The 27,250-nt window shown below is 39.4% G+C and overlaps 1 protein-coding gene across 2 annotated transcripts in view; it reads left to right on the top strand.

Moving 5' to 3' along the window:
- The window catches only part of USP31 (ubiquitin specific peptidase 31), a gene marked incomplete at both ends in the record, with an annotated part of 71,058 nt that overhangs the window by 11,729 nt on the left and 32,079 nt on the right, over positions 1 to 27,250 (top strand). For both annotated transcript variants that reach the window (XM_079720258.1, XM_079720257.1), the window contains 4 exons: positions 23,811 to 23,948; positions 25,875 to 25,963; positions 26,054 to 26,146; positions 26,762 to 26,897. In XM_079720258.1, coding sequence (XP_079576384.1) covers positions 23,811 to 23,948; positions 25,875 to 25,963; positions 26,054 to 26,146; positions 26,762 to 26,897 — 456 coding nt within the window. The remainder of the gene's footprint in view (positions 1 to 23,810; positions 23,949 to 25,874; positions 25,964 to 26,053; positions 26,147 to 26,761; positions 26,898 to 27,250) is intronic.

Here is a 27,250-nt window from a genome sequence, read left to right as displayed (position 1 = left end):
ACAATGCTGCTAGTTTGATCATAAACTTCACCCAGCCCAGTGAATGGTGCATGTTGGATGCTCACAAACCATTTTTGGAATGAGTTGGATTTTATAATTTAAATTTGTTATTGTCAGTTTATATTCATTCTTTGCTCATTTGTCTATTGTCATTTTTTCCAATTTTTTGTTGTGGTAAAATACACAACATAAAATTTACCCTTTTCGTTGCCTTTAAGTACAGCTCAGTGGCATTAAGTACATTCACTGTTGTGCAACCATCAACCACTGTCCATTTCCAGAACTTTTTCATCATCCCAAACAGGAACTCTGTATGCATTAACCAATCACTCCCGTCTAGTCCCTGGTAACCTGTGTTCTACTTTCTGTCTCTATGAATTTGCCTATTCTAGGTATCCCATATAAGTAGAATTACACAGTACAATACACAAAATCCTTTTGTGTCTGGTTTATGTCATTTAGAATAATGTTTTCAATATTCATCTGTGTTGTAGTATGTTACAGCATTTCATTTCTTTTTATGGCGGAATAATATTCCTTTATACATATGTACTACATTTTGTTTATCCATTCATCTGTTGATGGACAAGTGGGTTGTTTCTGCTTTTTGGCTATTGTGAATAATGATGCTATGAACATAGGCATTCAAGTATCTATGTGTGTCCCTGTTTTTAATTCTTTTAGGTCATGTAGTAATTCTGTGTTTAACTTTTTGAGAAACTGTCAAACTTTCCCACAGTGGCTGCACCATTGTGCATTCCCACCAGCAATGCATGAGGGTTCCAATTTCTCCAGATCCTTGCCAGCACTTGTTATTTTCCATTTTTGTTTTCAAATAATAGCCATCCTAGCGGGTGTGAAGTGTTATCTCATTGTGGTTTTGATTTGCATTTCTCTAATGACTAATAATCATTAGTCATTAATGACCTAACTGATGACTTGGACTATCTTTTCAAGTGCTTATTGCCTATTTGTATATCTTCTTTGGAGAAATGTCTATCCAAATACTTTCCTCATTTTTGAATTGGATTTTTTTGTTGTTGATGCTGAGTTGTAGGAGTTCTTTATATATTCTGGATATTAATCCTTTATCAGATATATGATTAGCAAGTATTTTCTCTCATTCCGTGGGTTGTTGTTTCACTCTCTTGATAACTGTGATGAAGTCCAATTTGTCTATTTTTCTTCTTCTGTTGTCTCTGCTTTTGGTATCATATCCAAGAAATCATTGCCAAATTTAATGTCATGAAGTTTTCCGTCTTTGTTTTTTACTAAAAATTTTATAGTTTTAGCTCGTATATTTAGGTCTTTCATCCATTGTGAGTTAACTTTTGTATTGATATATGGTGTAAGGTAAGGTTACAACTTCATTCTTTTGCACGTGGATATTTAGTTTTCTCAGCACTGTTGTTGAAAAGACTACTGTTCTTTCTTTGTTGAATGGTTTTGGTGCCCCTGTCAAAAATCAGTTGACTGTATGTGTGAGGGTTTATTTCTGGGCTCTTTATTCTATTCCATTGATCTATATGCCTATCTTTGTTTCAGCACCACACTGTTTTGATTACTGTAGCTGTGTAGTAAGTTTTGAAATCAGAAGTTTGAGTCCTTCAAATTTGTTCTTCTTTTTCAAGATGGTTTTGTCTTTGGAATTCCTGGAGATTCTATATGAATTTCAGAATAGGCTTTTCTTTCTGCAGAAAACAGGATTTTTATAGGGATTGCACTGAAATCTGTGGATTGTTTTGGGTAGAATTGTCATTGTAACAATATTGTCTCCCAATCCATGAACATGGAATGTCTTTTTTTTTTTTTTTTTTTTTTTTTTGCTGTATGCGGGCCTCTCACTGCTGTGGCCTCTCCCATTGCGGAGCACAGGCTCCGGACGCACAGGCCCAGCGGCCACGGCTCACGGGCCCCGCCGCTCCGCGGCATGTGGGATCCTCCCGAACCGGGGCACGAACCCGTGTCTCCTGCATCGGCAGGCGGACTCTCAACCACTGCACCACCAGGGAAGTCCCATGGAATGTCTTTTTTAATATTTATGTTGTCTTTAATTTCCTTCGCTTAAGTTTTGTAGTTTTCAACGTACAGGTTTTTCACCTCCTTTGTTAAATGATTATTCCTAAGTATTTTATTCTTTTTGATGTTATACATGGAACTGTTTTCTTAATTTCCTTTTTGGATTGTTCATTGCTAGTATATAGAAATGGAGCTGGTTTTTGTGTGTTGATATTGTATCCTGCACTTTGCTGAATTCATCTATTAGCTCTAACAGTTTTTTTTTTGTGTGTGTGAGTCCTCAGAGTTTTCTACATATAAGATCATATTATCTGCAAACAGAGATAATTTTACATCTTCCTTTCCAGTTAGGATACCCTTTTTTTTTTTTTTAGATAAAGCATAGTCAGTATACAATGTTGTGTTAGTTTCTGGTGTACAGCAAAGTCAGCTATATATATTCATATATATGTATTCTTTTCCATTATAGTTTATTAAAAGATATTGAATATAATTCTCTGTGCTATACAGAAGGACCTTGTTGTTTATCTATTTTATATATAGTAGTTTGTATTTGCTAATCCCAAACTCTTAATTTATTCCCCCACCCTTCCCCTTTCTCGCCTAGTTCCGGCTAGAAATTCCAATACTCTGTTGAATAGAAGTGGTGAAAATGGGCATCCTTGTCTTGTTTCTTCATCTTAGGGGAAAAGCTCTCAGTGTTTCACCGTTGAGTATGACGTTAGCTGTGAGCTTTTCAGATATGGCCTTTATCATATTGAGGAAGTTTTCTTCTTTTCCTAGTTTGTTGAGTGTCTTTATCATGAAAGAATGATGAATTTTGTCAAGCGCTTTTTCTGAATTAATTGAGATGATCGTGTGGTAGTTTTCTTTCATTCTATTAATGTGACATATTACATTGACTGATTTTCATATGTTGAACCCCTTTTCATTCCAGAAATAAATCCTACTTGCTCATGGTGTCTCTAGGGATTTTGAAGGTTCTTTTCTTTTTTAAAAAACTTTATAACAGCTCTTTGTAGAGTGTAGATGTAAGGTAACACCTTCATTAAGTCTTGATACATTTGATATAGATACTTCTCTCAGTCTCTTGCTCTTTCAGTTTTGTTAACTTTTATGTATTACAGAAGGTTTTAATGTTTTTGAACCTGTACCTTTCCCTTATTTGTTTTGTCATGTATAGCTGAAAAGTTAGGCTTTCATATAGGATAATTTTCCTCTTTTATTTTTTGTTAGTTTTTTTTTTTTATGTTCTAAAATATTTCTCTTTCCAATAGTTTGGAGTGTGGTTTAGTATAGTGCAGTGTAAAGTGGGGATTTATTTTAAGGTTTGAGATTTCCCATCTTATATAGTACATTGAGTGGTTGAGAACCTGGACTGGGGAGCCAGACAGCCTGTGTTCCAATCCTAGCTGCAGCACTTATTAGCTGTGGGTCCTTGGGCACTTAATTCTCTGGGCTTAGTTTCCTCATTTGTAAAATGGGGTTAAGACTATATCTACCTCATTTGGTTGTTTTAAAAAGAAGAGAAAAACTTGGTTAAGGGACTGGCATACCATCAGTGCTAAGTGAGTGTTAACTGGTATTGTTACCCCAGCCTTGTTATTACCCTGCTTATTTGTAAAAGTCTTCTCCATATTTAGAATTTTATGGTCTATTTCTGAATTTTGTGTTCTGTTTCATCAGTACTTTTATTGGTACCACATGGCATTGTTGTTGCCTGTTCTTTTCATGCTATTCTTTTTTCCCCCCACTGTGAAACATTTATTTTTCTTCTGCAATATTAGGCATGATTAAAACCAGTGCAGAAAAGTACTCAGTACCTTGGGTAAGAGATGAGCTATCTTGCTGTTCTTTTAAAGTTCTCCAGACAAATTTTAGAATCATTTTGTCATGTTTCAAAAACCAATCCTATGTGAATTTTAGTGTTAAAATATCTACATTAGTTTGGGACAGATAACCATCTTTGCTGAATGTCTGCCTGTCACTGATAAAATTCATAACTTTAAACAAACCATAAACTAATAATAATGTTACAGTAAGAAAACCTGGTTGACTGATGAGGAAGAAATTGCAAGAGTTATTAAAAGAACTGCCTGTTCCCCCAAAAGATTACAGAATTGGATGGATTTATTCGTACATTCTTCCAAGGATCAGATAATCCCCATGTTGTATGACTGTCAAAAGTGTAGAAAAATTTCCTCTCTGAGGCAAAAGGATTCTGTTTCCTAAACCTGTTCATGTCTGTCTCCTCCACTCCACTGCAAGGCCCGTGAGGGCAGTGAGTCTGTCTTATTCAGCATTGTTTTGTTGGAGGTGCACAATGTATTGGTCCATCTGAACTGAAGATGCCACAAGCAAGGAAGGACAGCTTGCAGACCAGCCTCAGTTGTAAATGTAGATGTGCTGATGATGGGCCACTTCTCTTATACACATGGGTCAGACCTCACTTGAGGACTGTGATCACGCTTAGGCTTTAAGCCTTGCAAGAGGAGAGAAACTGGAGATGGGTGGCATGCCTCAGTAACAGAATTTTTTGAGCAAGTTGTCTGAAAATGGAATGAGATGCCTCACCTGAGTATTTTTATCATTGGATGAGTTTAAGCAGAGCCCTGGGTAGTATTGTAAAGGAGAGTTACACACCCCATAATAGATTGGACTGGATTCAGTTTCTTTCTTTCCCTTTCCTTGTCTCCTGCTCCTTTCCTCTGACTTTTGAACATATAAAAAATGTATATTTGAAGCAGAGTTGACAGTGTTTGGCAGCTTTACATGAAGGGTGGATAAGATGAGGAAGTGAAAATAACTTCAAGGTTTTGAAACAGGGTGTCTTGGGATGGTGTTCTTCAAGACTGGAAGTACAGAATGGAAAACGATTCTGGAGGTGAGTGGATAAGTTCAGTTTAGAGAGGTTACATAGTATTTGAACATAAGAGCCCTAGGAAAACTTGTTTGTTGTTGTTATTATATTTGTTGAATGTCTCCCATATGTCAGGCAGGCACTGTGTAAAGTGAATCGTTTTAAGTTTTTGGTGAGCCGTGTAGAAATGTGCCGATCTGGTCAAAATGTGGAAATCTCTCTTAAATTGATACAGATGTAGTAATAAAGATGCTTGTGCTGAGTTACAGATGCTTATCCTGAGTTAGTTGTTTTACATCTTCCTTTGTGTGGCTTGAAGTTTTTAGTTTGACTCTGCCACTTTTGTTTTGTTATTAGTGTGTGGTTTGGTGGATTTTTCCTGTCCCCATCTATACACTTGTCACAATGAGGGGCTGCTAAATAGGGCAGTGTTCTCTGTTTGTGTAGTTCCCCACAGCTGTTTCCTATAGTGAAGACTCAGGAAAACAATGACCTCATGGTTTCCACAAAAAAAGCCTTTTATATATAGTCATGGAAAAGAAATCATTCAAAACTGAGTAATTTAAAATTCTGTCCTCTGCAGCTTTTTCCTTCAAAAATATTCTTGTTTGCTCTGTTAATTGGCTGTTCCTCAAATGACCTTTTATGTTTAACAAACAACATTTTTGCAGTGGAGCACATCGGGATATCTTGTCTTTCATTTGATTGTGATCTTTCTCTATTTAGAAATCATTGTTTTCTGCCACGAACTGTGGCAGTTCCTAGAGGAATTGGCCACTTACCCAACATCTGTTGCTTCTTCCCTCCAGTTGTTGAGCTTGGATGGTAGCAAACAGTGTGTCCACAAACAAACAGTTCACGCATTAGAAGATTGCATAGGACTGGTCAGGAAATGCCTTTGTTGCTTCTACTGTCAGGAACCTTTGTAAGCTCATCACCAGCTTAGTAAATTCTTTTTCTTTCTTTTTTTTTTTTAAATTCCTTGACTTTAACTCTTGGTCTTCTCATATTTAAGAGCAAGGCAGAGCTGTCTGATTCTCAGGAGATTGGAGAAATAATAATAATAATAATAATCATAATGAAAATACCATTTATTTGTGTGGAGCCAGATTATAGATTGATTGATTGCGGTACGCAGGCCTCTCACTGTTGTGGCCTCTCCTGTTGCGGAGTACAGGCTCCGGACGCGCAGGCCCAGCGGCCATGGCTCACGGGCCCAGCCGCTCCGTGGCATGTGGGATCCTCCCGGACCGGGGCATGAACCCGTGTCCCCTGCATCAGCAGGCGGACTCTCAACCACTGCGCCACCTGGGAAGCCCCATTTATTTATTTTGAACCTTCTTTTTAAAAATTTATTTATTTGGCTGCGTCGGGTCTTAGTTGTGGCATGTGGGATCTTTTGTTGTGGTGAGCGGGATTCTCTCTAGTTGTGGCATGCGGGCTCTAGAGTGTGCAGGCTTAGTTGCCCTGTGGCATATGGGATCTTAGTTCCCTGACCAGGGATTGAACCTGCATCCCCTGCATTGAAAGGTGGATTCTTAACCATTGGACCACCAGGGAAGTCCCTGGAGCCAGATCATTTACACTGTACGTTCGTATACAACTTTTTCATTTAATCTTCACAACAGCCCGTGAAAGAAGCATTGCTATTCCATTTAAACAATTAGGATATAGGGCTTCAGTGCTAGTACTTGATAAGTAGCAGAGCCAGAACTCCAACCTTGCATGGTTTTTATGAGGTTAAAGGAGAAGATATAATTAAGGGTTTAGTACAGAAACTTGCACATGGTAAGTATTCCAGAAATGGAAGGTGGTGATGAGGAAGGTGCTCATTCCAAGTCTGTGGCCACCCGAGTACCCTTCCCCATTTCTAAACTCTGTCCTATTGGCAGTTTTTCTTGCTGCCAGAGTAATCTTAAAGCTTATCTGTAACTACATTATTTCTCTTCTCAAAAATTGCCTTTACTTTTTCTTTTATATACAAAATGTGGTATAAATTTCTTAGCTTGGCATTTAAACTTTTCTGGAAAAATAAAATAAAAAAGGCATGCATAAAACCAGCCCCATTAAAAAACATGGTTAGATTCAATAGACACACAATTACTGTTAATTTGCTCTAAATGTTTCTGATGCTTACTCTGATTTCTGTACTTATCTCATCATGGACTGGTGAAAAAAGTTCACAGACAGGCACCTATCTGTGGATCATACTTTGAAGAGCACTGCTGTGCAGCTTCCCATGGTCTGATTTTGTCTGTTTATTCCCATAGTTTCAATGAAAATGTTTTTCTGTCTTTGCTTTTCTTGTAAAATGGTAGTTAGATCTAGAGTCTTAATGAGATTCAGGTTTGAGGGTTTTTTTTAAGCACCGCCCCCCCCTTTTTTTTTTTGGTAAAACTAGTTTGTGGGAGGTGTTATAAACTTCCATCAGGAAGCCTGTCATGTCTGGTCATGTCTCTTGCAGTGTTAGTAGTCATCAGTGGTTAGTCCTTGATCCATTAGTTCAATAAGGGTTGAAAAATGGTGATGTTTTAATTTTTTTTTTTTTTTTGCGGTACGTGGGCCTCTCACTGTTGTGGCCTCTCCTGTTGCGGAGCATAGGCTCCGGACGCGCAGACTCAGCGACCATGGCTCACGGGCCTAACTGCTCCGCGGCATGTGGGATCTTCCCAGACCAGGGCTCGAACCCGTGTCCCCTGCATCGGCAGGCGGACTCTCAACCACTGCGCCACTAGGGAAGCCCGTGATGTTTTAATTTTAACATTCCTTTTCACTTATTAGCTGGAGAACTTCTGTAGAGACTCTCGCCCTTGTTGGTTGTTTGGTTATCCCAACGTAAATTTGGAGAAGAAAGGCGAAATAAATACGTGGTGGTTTTTTCCCTTTATTTTCTGGATTTCAAAATAATTACTTGATTTCCAAATGTAGTTAGTGAGGTTTTTTTTTGTTGTAACTGTATGAATGAATGGATTTAAATGCATATTTGATGTGTTTCAGTCAATTACAGTTATTGACCTTATTATGCCCAACTTGTCCCTTTTTTGGCTATTGGGACAAGTCGGCTACCAAGTCCTTTTGACACAATACTGCTAGTAGTCTGTGATGTCAAACCAAAATGCAGGAAGTTAAGATTTTCAAGGCTCATCTTATATGTTTCCTGCTCCAGATCTGGAATCAGTCATTTCTTCTTCAAGGAGCCCTAGTTCCTTTTGGTGGCAGATGGTACTAAGACACCACAGTCTGGGCATTAGGGGTGTACTTGGTTTCTCTTTGTCTAAGTAGGCAGAGCTAGGAAATATGTGACTTGTTTTAAAGGTGTAATAAATCAAGAATTCATATTGATAGTTCCATTCAGGATTTCAGGGTTTTTATTTAACCTCATTGATCTTACATCTGTTTTTCCTCTCTTCCATGCTGAAAATCCTGTTCTTAACACTAGTGTAAATTCTCATTTACATTATCTCACAGTGCATTCATAAGTCTCAGAATAATCCAGTACTACCACCAACAGGATGAGTATTTGAAAAAGGTTTAAGATTTATTTATTCATTTATTTATTTTTGTCCATAGGATATGTCCTACTAGGACTGTATAGTCATATTATTATGTTTTAAAGTCACTTGGAATCGTTCTCAGTGTGGCTTTGTCACCAATGTGGTATACAGTTAAATTGATTTGTTTCTTTTTGCTTTTGGTTTTGAAGAGTCGTTTTTTAAAATTTAGCTTTGTTGCATAATTATGTAAAAAATAAAATTCATTTGCCTGAAGTCAAATCTATAAAACAAGATCTGTTCAAAGAAGTCTAGTTTGTCTCTGATTCCTATATGCTATTCCCTTTCTCGTTAAATTTTATGATTTATTCTTTCATTGTTTTAATATAAGCAAATACATGTATTCATAATCTTCCTCTTTTTTAAAATTAATTAATTTATTTATTTATTTTTGGCTGTGTTGGGTCTTCGTTTCTGTGCGAGGGCTTTCTCTAGTTGCGGCAAGCGGGGGCCACTCTTCATCGCGGTGCGTGGGCCACTCACTATCGCGGCCTCTCTTGTTGCGGAGCACAGGCTCCAGACGCGCAGGCTCAGTAGTTGTGGCTCATGGGCCTAGCTGCTCCGCGACATGTGGAATCTTCCCAGACCAGGGCTCGAACCCGTGTCCGCTGCATCGGCAGGCAGACTCTTAACCACTGCGCCACCAGGGAAGCCCCATAATCTTCCTCTTATTCAGATAAATAGTAGCACACCATACGTACATGATTTTCTTCATCTTGCTTTTTTCCTATAGATAATATATGAGTGCTTACCATATGCCCTGCACAGTGGATTATTTTATGTATTCCTTATAACATTGTAAGGTAGATATACATATTATTATTTCTGTTTTACAGATGAAGAAACAGAGGCATTTCTACAGACCTTTAATTCTCTGATTCTCATTATTCCCCATAGTATCTGGTCCTGTCCGTTGTATGCTTGTTCATGAGTGAATGAATGAGCAGGACCTCACTTTTGTAACTGCTTTACTTTGAGCAACGATGGGAGCAGAGAAAGGCTGTTTTTAAACTGTAGGAAAGGAAATTCAACCTTTTCTTTGAGGTCCATAGCTCTGTATAGCTGGAGAAGGACACATAGTAGAAAGAACCTTTTTCCTGACCAGAGGTGGTCCCAGCAATTACAAAGATGCATTAACTTGGAACATTCTTTAATGTTACCCTAAAATAAGAGTCCCTTTTTGACAGTGCAGTGACAGCTTGGTAAATCTCCCTCATTTTAGAGTCTTTATTCCACTGAAGTTATAATAAAGTAGGATAGCTAAAGAAAAGACAAACTCCTTTAAAAGCAATAGCTCATGGGAAATAGCTACTAGTTAATGATTTCAGGATTTTAATAATGACAGGAAGGAAGGAGGGTAGCCTCATTTCCCTGCAGGCAGGAGAGAAAGAGGAGCATTGGCAGCTTTTTATCTTATATCCAGCAGGAGGAAGGGTTAGCTAGGTTGGAGGCCTGTTGGTCGTTACCCTTTGAGGCTCTGTTGTGACATCAGGCAGCTGGTTAGGCTGTTGTAACTGCCCCACCCACTTCCTGGTGATACCCAATTCTCAGACTTCAGGCTGTCAGCATCAGAGGACAGTGCTGGGAGGAGGATGAGGGCAGCCAGGGTGCAGGTCTGCTCCTTTCCTTTTGAAAATCTGTGAACCCATGAATTTTGAATTTAGTTAGAATCCTGGTATGGCTGAGATCTTGGGGTGGTCACTGAGCCTCAGTTTCCTTATTTTCCTTTTCATTGCCATGTGGTAATGTCAGCCTCACAGACTGTGGTGTTGAATAACCACTGGTTCCTTTACACCTAAGTGATGGAAACACTTTAGCAGGAAAAACCCACCAATCCAGCCTGTGAAAGCAAGCCTAGAACATAGGAAAGGGACCCTGGTAGGAAGAAGATGTGGAGGATCCTACACCACAGCTAAGTGCTGAAGAGAGATAAATGTGTTCCACCCCAAATTTGCTCTGGGTCTGGCCTTGTGACTGTAATTGTTTTGAGCTCACCTTTCATGCATGTGTGCTGACCTCTTGAATTGTAGACTGTTTTTGAAAGGGTGGTATTTAAATCTCCAGTGTAACAGTGCTAGAGGACTCACTGAGGCATCTGTCCCCCAAGAGGGTATCTCTCACTATGATATATTCTGTGCCATTTTGTTGTCATTGTACGATCTTTCTTTTTTCTTGGTTAATATTTATTTGTTTATTTATTTATTTATGGCTGCTTTTGGAAGCCCCTGTATGATCTTTCTTGAGTAACACAGTAATAACCCATTCATCTGGCTTTTCGAGGGAGTAAGTCTTTCATATAAGTTATTTCCTAGATAATTATTTATTTAAATATCAAGTCTTTAAAAGTTTAACTTTTTTTTTTTGATAGATGGCTTGATATAGCATATTTTACACACTCACTTTCTCAGGGAGGGAATCCTGGGCATACTTTACGCTCTTTGGTGATTTAGAGTCTTTATTATGAGCATGATCTATTGCATTCTTCTTCTGTACTATGGAGGTTTCTTTGGGGCTAGTGGGACTATGTAGGACTTAATGAAGGGTCCTGGCTTGCTGTATTGTTTGAAATCTTATTTCTGCTTTTAGTAATACTCCTTCTTGCTCCCTACAATCGTCCCTCAAGGTCCTTCCTTAGTTTTCTCTTGCTTTATCCTGTTTTACTTTATCCTGGGAGCCTATACCTCCTACCTCCTCATTCCTGCATTTTGCAGTTTCTAATCTGCTTCTAGTTAAATAACCAGATAAATAGAATTGGCTCAAATAAGACTAAATATGCTGAGTTAGGGCCTGAGAGTCTGGCTAAATTAAGAAACTTTAGGGTTTTCCTTTTTTTTTTTTTTTTTTTTTTGCGGTACGTGGGCCTCTCACTGTTGTGGCCTCTCCCGTTGTGGAGCACAGGCTCCGGACGTGCAGGCTCAGCGGCCATGGTTCATGGGCCCAGCTGCTCTGCAGCGTGTGGTATCCTCCCGGACCCGGGCACGAACCCATGTCCCCTGCATCGGCAGTTGGACTCTCAACCACTGCACCACCAGGGAAGCCCTAGGGTTTTCCTTTTTTTTTTTTTTTTTTTTTGCGGTACGCGGGCCTCTCACTGTTGTGGCCTCTCCAATTGCGGAGCACAGGCTCCGGACGCGCAGGCCCAGCGGCCGTGGCTCACGGGCCCAGCCGCTCCACGGCACGTGAGATCTTCCCGGACCGGGGCACGAACCCGTGTCCCCTGCATCGGCAGGCGGACTCTCAACCACTGCGCCACCAGGGAAGCCCGGGTTTTCCTTTTTGAAGTCAATTTTTAAGAAATTCAAAATAAAGTATGGCCTACATACAGAAAAATGCATAACATCATTAGTGTACAGCTCAATGAATACTAAATCCTAATGTGATATTATATCAACCAGATCAAGAAATGGGTTGTCATTAGCACTTCAGAAGCTTCCTCATTTGCCCCCTCCCAAACCCTACCCTCTCCCTCCTCCCTGAAGGTAACCACTTGCCTGGCTTCTAACACCATTGATTCATTTTGCTTGGTTTTGAGTTTTAGTTTTATTATGAGTGAAGTAAAAGTATATGTTCTTTTTAAAGAGAGCTTTATTGAGATACAATTTACATACCATATACTTCACCCATTTAAAGTGTATAATTCAGTGGTTTTTAGTATATTCACAGAGTTGTGCCTGCATCATCACAATTTTAGACATTTTTATTATCCCCAAAGAAGCCCCATATCCATCAGCAGTCATTGTTCATTGCCCCCAACCTCCCAGTGCTAGATGTCCATTAATTTACTTCCTGTTTCTGTAGATTTTCCTATTCTGAACATTTCATATAAATAGAATCATACAACACATGGTCTTTTGCATTTGGCTTCTTTCACTTAGCATGATGTTTTTCAAGGTTCATCATGTCATACCATGTATCATTCCCTTTTATGGCTGAAAAATATTCCATTATATGAATATACCATATTTTGTTTATCCATTCGTTTGTTGATTGACATTTGGATTGTCTCTGCTTTTTGGCTGTTACGAGTAATGCTGCTATAAACATTCATCTACAAATTTTTGTGTGGAAATATGTTTTTATTTCTCTTGGGTGTATACCTAGGAATAAAGTTGCAGGGTCATATGGTGACTCCATGTTTAACTTTTTGAGCAACTGCCCAACAGTTTTCCACAGCGGCTGCACCATTTTCCTTTTCCACCAGCTGTGTGTGAGGGTTCCAGTTTCTCTGCATCCTTGTCAGCAGTTGTTATTGTCTGTCTTCTGTTATAGCCATCTTAGTGGGTGTGGAGTGGTATCTCATTGGGGTTTTTATTTGCAGTAAGGAATCTTTTGTGTCTGGTTTCTTTTGTCAAAATTCATTATGAGTAACATCTATTTTGATAAGAGTAATATCTAAAATATTGTAGAAAACTTGGAAAATATGTAAAAGTTGAAAGAGGGAAATTGAAAATGTATAGAAGTTGTTTGGCATAGTGTATTTTTTCCTTTTGTGTATGCTTTAACATAATTGGGATCAAACTGTGTATATAGTTTTGCATTATGTGATTATCTTTTCATATTGTATTAGTCATTTTTTTCACAAAAACTCTTTTTTTGTTGTTGTTTTTTTTTTTTTTTTTTTTTTGCGGTACGTGGGCCTCTCACTGTTGTGGCCTCTCCCGTTGCGGAGCACAGGCTCCGGACGCGCAGGCTCAGCGGCCATGGCTCACGGGCCCAGCCGCTCCGCGGCATGTGGGATCTTCCCAGACCGGGGCACGAACCCGTGTCTCCTGCATCAGCAGGCGGACTCTCAACCACTGCGCCACCAGGGAAGCCCAAAAAAACCTCTTTAGATCACTGTATGAAGGTACTGTAAACCTTTTTTTGGATGGTTTCTGGTTGCAGTGAACATGTTTTTTACATAAATCTTTCATTTTGACTATTTCTTTTGGATATTTAGAAGTGAAATTCCTTGGTCATTATTTATCTATTTTGAAGGTTCTTAAATTATATTGTTAGTTTATTTTACAGAAGGGTTGTGCCATTAGCAGTGTAAGAATGTCTGTCATACCCCTCTGTTGCAAAAAAGAAACCCTTAAGTTGATAAGTGGAAAAGAGCATTTTATTGTTTTATTTGCATTTTTTTGTTGATAGTGAGGTAGGACAGCTTCATCTGTTCTTTAAAGTGGGAGGATATCTATATGAGAGTAACACTTCGATAATTTAGGGAATTACCCTGTTTTGATTTCACAGATTTCTCTTGTTTGCTCTCTGTGTTTTCACACACACCCTTCCAGTTAGCTTTCACATTCTACAGGCAAATGAACAAGACCTGTACCAACTAGCATTGGCTGAGATTGGGGCAGTCAGACCAGATCTAGACTGGGAAGGTTCTAAGTTGCACTTTGCTAGGAAAAGCCTGGAGCCAGGATAAGCTGGAGGCTTGCACCTGTGCTAGTTGTCTGCTACCTGATTCTTTTTTTTTCAATTAAAAAAAATTAATTTTTTTGGGCTGCATTGGGTCTTCGTTGGTGGGCACGGGCTTTCTCTAGTTGCGATGAATGGGGGCTACTGTCTTCGTTGTGGTGTGCAGGCTTCTCATAGTGGTGGCTTCTCTTGTGGAGCACAGGCTCTAGGCGTGCAGGCTTCAGTAGTTGTGGCACGTGGGCTCAGTAGTTGTGGCACATGGGCTTAGTTGCTCTGTGGCATGTGGGATTTTCTTAGGCCAGGGCTCAAACCCATGTCCCCTGCGTTGATAGGCAGATTCCTACCCACTGTGCCACCGGGGAAGTCCCTGCTACCTGATTCTTGTGGTGAGGGTTGAAAGAACTGGTGGAGGCCAGGACTGATTTGGAGACTACACCTGTGTGCAGTTTACTAGTCCGCTTGGCTTAACTATCAGACATGCACAGTGCTGGGTATGGAGAAGAGTGATATAGCAGGCCCATGACTTGAATGCTTCTTTAGCCAGTTAAAACTTATTTGGAGTGCTCTGGGTTTATGGCAATATGAATGCATAATTTATAGAGAAACTTGCTGGATCTCTATCTACTTATGAATAACATCTCTTGATAACTACTAATTGATGCTTTAGGTATCAAAATGCAATAACAGAATATTGATTCAAAGCAAGATTATTTCCAGAATTCTTTGAATCCCTTTATAAAATTGTCTATTTGGTCATAAACATTTTAGATCTGTTTATCATCAAATTTCAATATATTCAAAATCAAGAGGATGTATACTTTGCCAGTGAACGTACACACACTGATTATAGAAGAAGTAAATGCACGTTTGGCCTTGGAGTAGTTCAAGGCTTCATGCCTACCCCACTCCTTGTCTTTCCCACCCTGTTTCACCTCTGATGACGTGTAGGTCCCTTTACTTCCACCCCAAAGAGGAGTGACACTCAGCCAAGAACATCATTGGCCCCTGTGCTGGTGAGCAGGGCCATGTGCTGAGTTCATAAGCCAAGCCCACGTTCCCCCTCTTCTTCCCTCCACTTGATCAAGAAGCTAATGCTGCTATTCTTTTTTTCTCTTACTAGGGTTAAGCTTTCACCTCCCACCTGGCAAGCCAGGGAGGCCTAAAAAGGCCCCTGATGGGTGGCTATAGGCATAAATTCTTTTTTTCTTTCTCTTTCCCTAATTTTTCTTTGATGCTGGCTGCTTTTTTTACCCCCAGTGGTAAGATCCAAAGATTGATTTGGGCTTTGGGTTTAGTATTAATATAGGCAGAAAACTTTGATTTAAGGCTCCCTAGGTCTGTCTAGCAGAGAAAAAAATTCTTAGCATAGTGCATCCTGACTCTAGGGGTTTGGGGCCAAAACTTCAGCTAGAAATAAGGTCTGTTTTTGTTTGTTTTTTTGTCAGCCCTGTTTCCTTTGCATAAGATTTGGGTTCCTTGGTCAGAAATACTAGGGTATGCTATCATAAGATCACCCTTACATACCACTTGGTTACTATTATCAACAAATTCATTTTGGAAAACGTGGAAAATACTGAAATGTGTAAAGAAGAAAAAGAAAACTCACCGAAAATATGCCACTTTAAGATAATGACTGTTAATGTTTTGGTGTATATTTACAAGGATAAAAAACAAAAAGGTCTTTTAAAATGTTTTTTAAAAGTTTGAAATCAAGTTCATACGTAGTTTTGTTATCTTCTTTCCACTTAATTTTATTACGTATTTATTTCTTTGAATTTTCTAAAACTCTCAAACATTTGTAATGTTCCATGGTAGGAATATATAATAATTTCTTAGATATTTAGATGGCTTTTCCAGTTTTTCCGTTTTGAGTTCTAACTGCTGAAGATTATTACACTTCCCGTATGATGACCTTTTAGTCACATCAGGGCTGGGTGTTTGCTATTTTGATTGTGTTGATAGTTAGCCAAAATTCCCCGTCTTAAAAAAAAAAAGCTTTTAAAAAGCACTATTTTACTATAGTTGGGAAGAATCTTAGATTGTGTAGGAAAATGTCAAGGAGACTAAAAAGAAGACACTCTTGAGTTACTTGATTGTATACATAAAAACACATTTTGGTGACCCAAGCTGACTTTGGAGTTGGCTAGGCTTGGCCTGTTAGAGTGTTCTGGGAGGGATGGATGGCATCAGAATCATCTCCAGCAGAACAGCTTGAGCATTATAAGGTGAACACTCCCCTTTACACTTGTTGATGAGAGACAGATGCAGCTCTCCGAGGGATGGTGGTCGACTCTCTCTGGTTTCCTTTCTCTAGCATCCTGGGACACTCAGGCAGGGTATAGTTCTTCACATGCTGCACCTTGATTTTCTGACATAGTCCGAATTCCTCCTTATTTCTCGAATAATAACATTTCCATTAGATAAACTGCATTTTTGTTTCTGGGCCATGTTTCAGTCATAGGAAAAAAATGCAAATTATAACAAAACAAACACTGATTAACAAGGATTTATTTAAAAGCAAATAAACTCCCAGAAGCCTCAGGCTTGGTGCAGTTGTAGTTCAGTCTCCAACACATGTTTTGTGTCTGCATTGAGAATGGCGTTCAGAATGAAGAACCTCAAGCCCTACATGATCCTGAGTTGTAGAAGGGAAAAAATCATTTATTGAACAAAATGATTATGGGCAAAAATATTTAAGGCCGTTTTAATCAGATGAGGTTGAAGAATAGAGGTAACTATGGACAAGTTACTTCACTTTACTGAGCCCAAGGTTTTTTATCTGTAAATAGTGATGTTAATACTTAACAGCCTAGGGAATTTCTGGGGATTCATTTTATAGGAAATAACAACTATAAACAATTAGTATAAAGCCTGATACATTACAGGCACTCAAATATTAACTTATTGTTATTCTTTGTGTCAAGTATTTTATTCACTAAGCTTGGGGGAAATAATATTGAATAAGACATTCCTGATCACTGTCTAGTGGTGGAGACAGACATAAGATTATATATTCTGGTGATTTGAATAAAATGTAATAACTGATATAATACAGTTATGACAAAAGAGCCTCGCATAAGTTTTAATGTTTTTGGAACTGAAACTTCAGAGTTTTTCTGGTGTAGCATGCTCTTTCTCAGTCGCAGCTTCACATTAGAAATAGAATTGTGAAAAAAGAAAATCACATTTGACAAAAAACTAGTGATGATCAGGTCCCACCATAGACCTAATTAAATCAGCATCTCTGGGCTGCTGCCAATTTCCCCAGGTGATTCTAATGTGCAGCCAAGGGTCAAGAGCCAATGCTTTAGATACTTTCTTCTCTTTTTCTTTGGTGTTTTCCAGGATTATACTATACCATAGGATAATTCCTTGCTTTTTACTTGACTTTTGAAACTTACATAATGGCAGGTGTTTAGAGTTTAAAATGCTTTTATGATCTCATTAAAGCCTCACAATGATAAATTTAGAAAAGTATTATCATCCCCATTTTGCAGAAAAGATAGCCGAAGCTCAGAAAAACTACACCTTAAGTAAAGGATAGACTTAAACCAAGGTATTCAGAATCCAGTCTTTCTGTTTCTATTGCATTTCTAGCAGAAACTTCCACCCACTGTTTAAATACTTAAAGGTCTTCTCTTGCTGCTAAGTTTTCTACTGATACAACTTTATGATCTGTTGAGAAATCTTTTCTCATTGTTCATCTGGCTGAATCACTTGTATATTTCTTTTTATATTTCTTCCTTTTATTCTGGCTCTAATGCTCTTGACCATACTTCCACCCTCAGCTATAATTTCTTGAAATGCTGTAGCCATTTTTCAGTCCTTTTTGTTTTTTTTTACAGTTTTTTCTTTTATAAAAGAATATACCCTTTCCTATATTTTATTTCAGTGGTGAGTCCCTGCCACCAAGTCTTTGTGATATATATGAGTTTGTTTAATACTGAAAACTAATCTTATAACTGCAAATATCCATTGTTGTCCAAATCTGTTTTAGTTCCTGAGTTTGGATCTTGAGAACTTGGATATAAGGGACACCAGTACTTGAGGTAACCTTTGTTCAGTTCTCTGTCTGGAAGGATCAAGGAGCTCTGTATCAGAATAACTCACTTTTCCCTGTGGCCAGACATGAACACATGAACAGGTTGTGTTGTGTTTCCCTGTGGCCAGACATGAATACATGAACAGAACACAACCTGTTCTCTACTATTCTTCCCGAGTTGTCTTTCCATCCTGGAAGGAAACTCCTTTCCCATTGCTTCCTTCCTTTCTCCTCTCCCACCAGGGTCCCAGCTCCATCTTGCTGAGGAAGGAGGCGGGGGCAGTGCATTTGGGAGATGGGAGTGGAGGGCATTCCAGGCATAGGGAAAGTGTGTGAAAGTCTGGAGGCCTTACGGTCTCTTTCAAGGCCCATAGTTGCCACGGCTGGCTAGTACTGAGGGCCTCTCTGCCTCATATGTACTATTATGTGAACAGACCTCCCCACCAGAGGTGACAATAAAAGGAGGAAAGGCTGAATGAAGGTCACAGAGAGCCCCGTTGAGTGTGGCTGTGTTCTGTACCCTGGCATGGAATTCTGTTGTATGGACGCTTTATCACTGTTTTTTATGGGTCATATCTGGTTTTACAGTATTCATCCATTTGTACCAATTTCATCCACTATGTTTTTAGTTAATTATTCTTCGTCAACTTAGGTGTCCAGAAAGTCAAATACAAGAGATGAAGCTTTTCTCAAGACAAGTGCTTATCATTCTGTTCTTTCCAGCACAGTCCAGAAACCAAGTTTCACTTTTAGATACCATCTGTGAACCCAGCTGTTTTTTTTTTTTTTTACACTTCATCTTTCTCTTAAGATGTAAATATATTGTCCTCCCAAGTTCTTCTGTTCTTTCCCAGAATCACTGAAAATAAATTATATGTTCCTTCTGGCATAGAATCAAGGAAAGTGAGTGATGATTTGGTTTGATGAGTTTTGGCAAGCCACCCTTTCCCCCAAAGAGTAAGCCAACTCCTGATCAGTCATGTCAGACCGATACTGCCATGTCCATTCCCCATGGAAGGAAATCACCAATAGCCATTACTTTGTCATCTTCTTGGAGTCAGGTAAAGGATGTCTTGAACCAGTTACTGTCTTTTTGCTGGAGCCCAGGATTCTACTGCTTCTGTACTAGGGCTCTGTGGAAAGAAAGAACCTCATGTCTAGTTTTATAGCTCCAGTTGGATAGACTTCATTCTTTTCCTTTTCTGGACCATGCTTCCAACTCATTTTTTTTCCCCTTTAAGGGGAAAAAAAAGTTCTCTGTAGTTCTAGTCCTTAAGGTTTTATTTGAAGGGTAAAAAGAAATTTTATGAGGCTTGAAGGCCCGACAAATGTGTTTGACTTTTACTTTATAGTAACTAGATGTTAGGGATCATCCTGAATGGAAAATTAGAATGATGGTTACACTTATTTGTAATAGGATGTAAAGGATTTAAAGCAACAGATTCAGTTTAATGTTTTTACAAACCAGAATCATACCCAAATTCTGTAAAATAGACACAGCTGTGTAAGGTTAATTTTAAGAAGGTTCTTCTCTATTTTTCATAGAAGTGACAAATTTAATTTTAAATGATTTCTCAGATTGTAACATTGCTTATATTTACAGGTGACGTATTCTAGTGATAATCAACTTTTTAAAAAACTGCAAAAATACAGAAGTATTAATTTTAGGACATCAAATAAACCAAGATTTATTAGGAAGAAAAAATCATAAAAGACAAACCAAAGCAGTGTCAGATGTGGCCCAAAAGAAAAACCAAATCACTTGCTGGGACTTTAGGGGCAGACCTTGGGTGAAGATACGGGATGCCAGGGTCTCTGTGGTGGTCCAGCTCAACTGCTTCATTGTATGACCAGGAGTCAGGTTTGGTGAGTTACCGAAGATAACCATCCGCGTGTGGCAGAGCCATGCTTGAGCCCAGGTTTCTTTCTTTCTTTTTTTTTGCGATACGCGGGCCTCTCACTGTTGTGGCCTCTCCCGTTGCGGAGCACAGGCTCCAGACGCGCAGGCCCAGCAGCCATGGCTCACGGGCCCAGCCGCTCCCCAGCATGTGGGATCTTCCCAGACCGGGGCACGAACCCGTGTTCCCTGCATCGGCAGGCGGACTCTCAACCACTGCGCCACCAGGGAAGCCCGAGCCCAGGTTTCTTGACTCCTACTATGTTTCTTCCTTCTGTAACACACACTAAAGGATGGTTACTAGGTTATTCTGTGTTATGGTTTCTCTGGGGAAGAAGTAAAATAAATAGTCCCTTGGCTCTCTGCAGTGGGAAGAAGTCACCATTGTGAAGGGAAAAAGGAGCCTTTGTGTTGTGTATGTTCAGTGAGGTTTCCTTTAAAATTTCATTTAGTTTGAGATATAGTGATTTAGGGCGGGGTTGACCCAGAGCAGTTTTGGCCCTAGTTACAGAGGGTTGTGGAAGTCCTGTTGCTTGTTTAGTCGTGCCCAACAAAAATCTTGTTGAGCAGCTTCAGCACAGCACCTTTTACAGAGTGATTGGAGGATAAATGCTGGCTGAGTTGAAGTGATAGTGGCAGGAAGCATAAATCACATTTAATGCAATCCTGATAAAGAACTGAATGTTGTCTCCACCCTGAATTTGGTGGCCACCGTGCATAAAATATCTGCTTTGACACAAAAAGAAGCATTTGATTTCAGCTAATTTGTTTCTTAGGATACATATGCTGAGAACTAACTCTCCCTCCCCATTGGGAGTAAATAAGGGAGAGGGTCCTGAACAGAAGCTTGTTATGCTTCTAGCATTTTGTGTGCCCCAACTATATGCTATGAGATTTGTCTTTACCCTTGCTGTACCTAAACCTTCCTCTTGGCAATTGGCCTCTGCTTCCTCCGCAAAACAAACAAAGGTTCCCTGCCTTCCTGTCTATAACTTCTCTGAATCCATAACTATCCTTACCTCCTTCTCTTCTGTCTCTCTTACCTCCTGTTTAAGATAGTTCCTCTACCTCTTTTCTGAATCTTTCCTTCTCCCCTTACTGAAGAATCCTCTTTCTTCAAGTATCTCCTTTCTGTTAGCTTCTTCCCTCAGCACTTAAGTCCCTCTGTCCTGTAGGTGCCCCCTCCAGAGAGTTACAGCATCTTTCTTCCTGCCTTTTATAACCAAGCTTCTTGTATATGAAGAGTGGTCTTCTTGTAACCATTCAGTTTCCGTACCTTTTCTTCTCCTTTAGCCTCTCTGATCAGTGTCACTGAAATTGCACAGGCAATCAATCTCTTAATTTGCAATTCCAAAGGACCCATCTCTGTGCTTGTCTTACTTGACTTTTCTGTGGTGGTTTACGTCATTGTTTCCATCTCCTTGGAGGTTTCTTCTCCGTCAGCTTGTGTGATGCCACTCTCTTCTGGCTGCTACCTCTTATCTTCTTCTTGGGCTTCTTTTCTGTGACTTGTCCCTTCTATAAGATTCTGCCCCAGCTGCCTCCTTTTCTCATTAAATGTTCCCTATTTCCTCTATGCTCATATGATAGGTGTATGTGCTCTGATTTAATTTTCCAGCTCAGATCTCTTTCCTGAGCACCAGACCTAACCTCACTAGAGATCCTGTAGGTACCTCAAACTCAACATGTTCAAAGCTCTGCAGTCCCCAGTCTCTTCCTCAGTTCCTGATTTCGTTATGCAGCAAAGTCCGAAACTAAAAACCTCGGTGTCATCCCTGATTTCTTCTTTATATCACTCACTATAGTGTCACCAGTCATCTCTTTCTCTTCCATCCTGAATCAGCCACAGGTTTACCTGCTAGTGCTGATGATGTTTTTTTTTACTGATCCGTTTTTCTTTGCTAGGAGGTCTCTTTCTTCTGTAGCTCACTTTCTTCTGCTCTTCATGACAGTGGCTTTAGTTTTGATTCTCCTAAATGAGGACATAATCATGGCCGCAAGCCAAACCATTTCAAGATGGAGTAAGATGTCAAGTATATAAAATGCTACAGGGAGAATGAAAAAGGTGAAGACTGAGAAAGAAGAAATTAGATTTGGTGATGTGGGTGGCGTCTGACCTCTGGGGTAAGTTTTGTAGTGTAGTGAAGACTTTTCCCCACACTCACTCCGCCTTTTGTGTACCCGTTTCTGAGGTGGCACCCAAGTGGTATCCTTCAAGTCACTTGAAATCTTGTTTGTTACCAGGGTCCTTTCTCTCCCTTGTTCACTTCGTTCAGGTAGTGAGTTTTGCCAGTGACACTTGTATATTCTCATTTGCATTGCTTTGATTTTTTCCTCCTTAAATTCGAATTTTGTAGATCATCTTTTTGTTATTCACATCTAATTGATCATCATGTTGTGATGGTTCTTCTTCATAATTAAAAATGTATCCCTTCTTTTCATCTCTGTTATCATTAATTAGAAAATACAATGGACAGTTATTAGTTCTTTGGCTTACTTTGTCATTCTTCAACTTCTAATACAATTGATCACTCTCTCCTTCGTAGCTCTCTTGTCTTGACTCTTGGGACTCCGTTCTCTTGATTTTCTTGCCACATCTTTGATGGCCTTTTCTTAGTCTTCTTTTAGGGCCCCCTAAATATAGAAGTCCTCTGGATTCTGTCCTCTGACTTGATCTCTCATGATCTTGTCTAGGCAGTCTTGGCCGTACTCATGATTTCAAGTACCACCCATCTGTTGACCCCCAAATCTTTGTCCTGAGCGCAGACTCTTCCACTGTTTTTTTTAGTTGTTTGCCAGGTACTTCCATTTGGAGGTTCCACAGAACTTCAGATATAGTGGATTCTAATGGGAACTCATCATCCTCTTTTCCAGACTTCTTCCTTTTTTATTTTGTCTTGATGAAGGGAACCACCAGTGGCCCATCATCCAGATAAGACACCTGAATGACATGAATGCCTCCGTCCTCACTTTCCACATTCATTAGGTCACAAATCCTATTGATTCTACTGCCCCAATTTTGAAATCTCTTTCAAATATGCCCTCACAGACTTAATTTAGACCCTTATTGTTTCTTGCCTGATAGTTTCTTTGTCTCCTAACTGCTCTCTCTTTGTGCAGTTGTCTCCCCTCCTTTCTCCCTACTTCCAAATCCAATACTCATAGCTAAAATTTGAGTGCTTATTATATATCATTTACATGTGAAATGTTTTATATGCATTCTCACTTAACCATCACACTGAACCATTATTATCCTTTTTACTTTGGAGCAGAGTAGGCCAGGCCTCACAGATAGTGGTAGAGAGATTTGAATTCAGGCTATATGCTCCAGAGCCCATAATCTTAATTTTAATTAACCAGTTCACCTACAGCCTTTCATGGCCACCCCTCTTTGCATACTCTAGTTTGGAAGCAAGTCACTGTCACAGTCTATATTCAGGGTTGTGGGGCGGGGTTGGGGGGTTAAGGTCCAACTCCTGGAGGGGGGATTATTGACTTAAATTATTCAGAATTCTTCTTTAAGGAATATTTGTCTCTTCCCACTTATTTATTCATTCAGTCATTTACCTTATGTAGACTTGGTTATTTTATACTTTGGTTTATAATCTAATACTGTGATACTTATTTAACCAATTCTCATTTTTTTCTTTTACTTTTAAAAAAATTGAGGTATAATTGACACATAACATTAGTTTCAGGTTAACAACATAATGATTTGATATTTATAACAATTCTCATTTTAAAGATGTTCAAGTTATTACCAGTTCTTTGCTATTAGTGAATGAATATCTTAGAAGTCTTGGCATGCTGTGTTGCTGGTTTCCTTTACATATATTCCTAAAAGTAGGTGCGTTTAAAAGTTTTTGGTACATGGGTGAGGTTTTTACATTGAGCATCTGTTTTCATATTTGCTGTCTTTCCAGGAAGTACTCTCTAACACCCTTGAGATCTTGCGTTCCTCTTTGGGATCATGAATAGTTTATGTTTAAAGCCAGGAACTCACAACTATTCATGCTGATTTATTTACCTGTGTAGAGTATTGTGTCAAAGAATGCACTGCAGTATCGGGGAAATTCCCAGCATGACGCCCAGGAGTTTCTGCTGTGGCTTTTGGACCGAGTTCATGAAGACCTCAATCATGCTGTGAAGCAGAGTGGCCAGCCTCCTCTGAAGGTAAGGGCGCGCCCTCAGGGCAGTCAGAGAGCAGTGAGTGGTTGCAGCACAGGCCACCGATGAACCGGTGAACCTAGTGAGGAGTGAGTGTAGATTCTTCTTCCAAACCTCCTCTGAGGAGTTGTTGCAGTTTGCAGTTAGTTAATATAGTAAAATTGACTAAGCTCTGGGTGAGTATAAAATTCATGGATACTTAGAGACTATTTCCTCTGTTTACCACTGTGCTGGCAGTGTCAGATAGGAGCTTACACTCTCTTGAGAGGGGACACATTTGCATGTATGACTAGCTTTAGACTGACATTAAGGGATTCCATCTCACTAAACTGTTTTTAAAGCAGAAATTTGCTTTCTATTCCAGTGAGACATAGTCTGTAGATCATTGGAATGTGAATACACAATCAAATAGGAAATGTATTGATGTCTCTGCTGTTAGGATTAGATTTGAGTATAGGAACTGAACCCTTAGAATATACTTACTGAGAAACAGTGATTCATTCTCAATTTTTATTTATGTAATCTTAGTATGATGGGTAAAATGATTTATATAATGGAAATAAAGTGTTCTCCTCTCACAGCTTTAAAATTTTTTGATAATTCTTTTCTGTACCTCAAATTTTATTTTATTTTTTTTATTATTATTTTTTTATATCTTTATTGGAGTATAATTGCTTTACAATGTTGTGTTAGTTTCTGCTGTACAACAAAGTAAATCATCTATATGTATACATATATCCCCATATCCCCTCCTTCTTGAGCCTCCCTCCCACCCTCCCCATCCCACCCCTCTAGGATGTCACAAAACATCAAGTTGATCTCCCTGTGCTATGCAGCAGCTTCCCACTAGCCATCCATTTTACATTTGGTAGTGTATATATGTCAGTGCTACTCTCTCACTTCGTCCCAGCTTCTCCTTCCCCGCCGTGTCCTCAAGTCCGTTCTCTATGTCTGCATCTTTATTCCTGCCCTGCCACTAGGTTCATCAGTACCGCTTTTTTAGATTCCATATATATGCGTTAGCATACAGTATTTGTTTTTCTCTTTCTGACTTACTTCACTCTGTATGACAGACTCTAGGTCCATCCACCTCCTTACAAATAACTCAATTTTGTTTCTTTTTATGGCTGAGTAATATTCCATTGTATATATGTGCCACATCTTCTGTATCCATTCATCTGTCGATGGACATTTAGGTTGCTTCCATGTCCTGGTGATTGTAAATAGTGCTGCAGTGAACATTGTATATACCTCAAGTTTTAAATTTCTAGTTTTGGTAAGTTGTTAAAGTATTCTGATTCAAGGTCCTTTGTGCCTGAACATTCTGTACTATCTTTTGACTGTATGCTTGCGGCTGACTTTCCCACCAGATTGAGACGTACTCAAGGTCAGGCACTGTGTCTTATTATCTTTGTATCTTAATGCCCTTTGCATTGCTCTCTGCACGTGGTAGCTGATGCTCAGTAACAGTAAGGGGGAGGGACATGAAAAGGTTAAGTAAAATGTGAAGTAGAATGATTAGACCCAAATAAGCAGCAGAGGTAATAGGTGCCAGACAAAAAATTCTCTTTAGGCAGGGGAGGAATTGGTACTTTTGAATAGTTGGGATTATTTCCTGGAAGAGGTTGGAGGGGGCCCTTTGAGAGTTGGAGGGGGATTGGAGCACTCTGGGGAAGGACTGCCCGACTGCCTGGATGGGGTGGAGAGACGGATAAGCACTGTGTCTGGGAGAGCCTGTGAGGCGATGAGTCCATTTGACCCACACCCTGGCATCTGTGTTCTGGTCCCTTTAGCAGATGTCTTTCCCTGAAACATCTGGATCTGATGCAGATTTTGTAAAGGAGGTCAAGGACATCTGTGACATTTTTAGGCTCATCTTTAATCAAGAACTGGCACTTTTAGTCTGTGAAATTGTACTTTATTTTTTTTTAGCCACCATCAGAGACTGATATGATGCCCGAGGGACCATCTTTTCCTGTCTGTAGCACTTTCGTACAAGAACTTTTTCAAGCCCAGTACAGGTACGAGCAAATTAAAATTTCCCTTATGTTGTGTGCTTATGTAGTTCTAGGTGATCTTAATGTGAGTGTCTTACATTTTTATTTTTGCAGATCTTCTTTGACATGTCCTCATTGCCAGAAGCAGAGCAACACTTTTGATCCTTTCCTCTGCATTTCTTTGCCAATTCCACTACCCCACACAAGGTAAGAACCGAGTTAATAAAATTAAGACTATATTCCTATATGTTCCTTTTCCTCTGTAGGCTCCTGTTGGGGCTTCTTGCATATTTAAACAAGTAATAGGATTAGTGATAAATTGAATACAGGCATTGTTAAGGCCTTATAGAAATTTATAAATGCCTGTCTGAGTTTGCAGGGTGAGCAGGTGCAGGGGGCAAGCAAGTCTTTTTGGTTGGTCTGGTTGTAGTCTGTTCCACCTATAGGTCATCCACGTATAGTATGAGGGCCAGAGAAGGTTGTTGAATGCCTTCTAGAGCCTCTAGAGACCTTACGTTCCACTTTTAATTAGCTGCTTTATTTGAACTGTTCCTCAAAATTTCTAGGAGTTACGCTGTTATAAAGAAAATACAAAGCACAGAACCAAGTATTGATACGCTGTATTTTTGTTGTGTTGCCTTTATTATTATGCTGTATTGCCTTTTCCAAAGAGTTCTTGATTGTTGTTTGATAGTTCTACTTAGGTCCAACTAAAGGTGTGGGTTAGCTTTAGTTTTGTTGATTCCAGATCAGGGTTGTTCTGCTTCTATATTTTAGTTGAAGTAAGTGACTAATAAGAATATCTGACTTTGATCTTTACAGGCCTCTGTATGTCACTGTAGTGTATCAAGGGAAATGTTCTCACTGCATGCGGATTGGTGTGGCCGTGCCTCTGTCTGGGACTGTCGCCAGACTTCGGGAAGCAGTGTCTATGGAAACAAAGATCCCCACTGATCAGGTAATAAGCTTGCTAAGACTGATTACACACGAGCCACAAAAGTGTTGCTTTCTTTTCTTCTGGAATTTTTTAACAGTTCTCAGCCAAACATGGTTGGAGAGAAATTTAAAACCAGTTGTTTCTAGTGTTGAGGGAAAAATAAAAAGTCAGGATCCAAAGGAGAAAAATATACACAAAACCTTCTCATGCTTCATTTAATTGTATATATATATTTAAAAGGAAAAGCTATGACTTTACACCAAAACCTTCTTTCAGCTTTGTTTATAAAGTATAATTAGTTAATCCCTCTTAAATCATTCTGGGGATGCTCATGTGGGCAATAGGAAGAGCATCCTGTGGTATTTGAAGGTCAG

This window comes from Hyperoodon ampullatus (genome assembly GCF_949752795.1).
Source record: "Hyperoodon ampullatus genome assembly, chromosome: 14".
In the NCBI taxonomy this organism is placed as follows: domain Eukaryota; kingdom Metazoa; phylum Chordata; class Mammalia; order Artiodactyla; family Ziphiidae; genus Hyperoodon; species Hyperoodon ampullatus.
The sequence above is the reverse complement of the archived record's forward strand: the minus strand, read 5'-3'. Positions and strand labels throughout refer to the sequence as shown.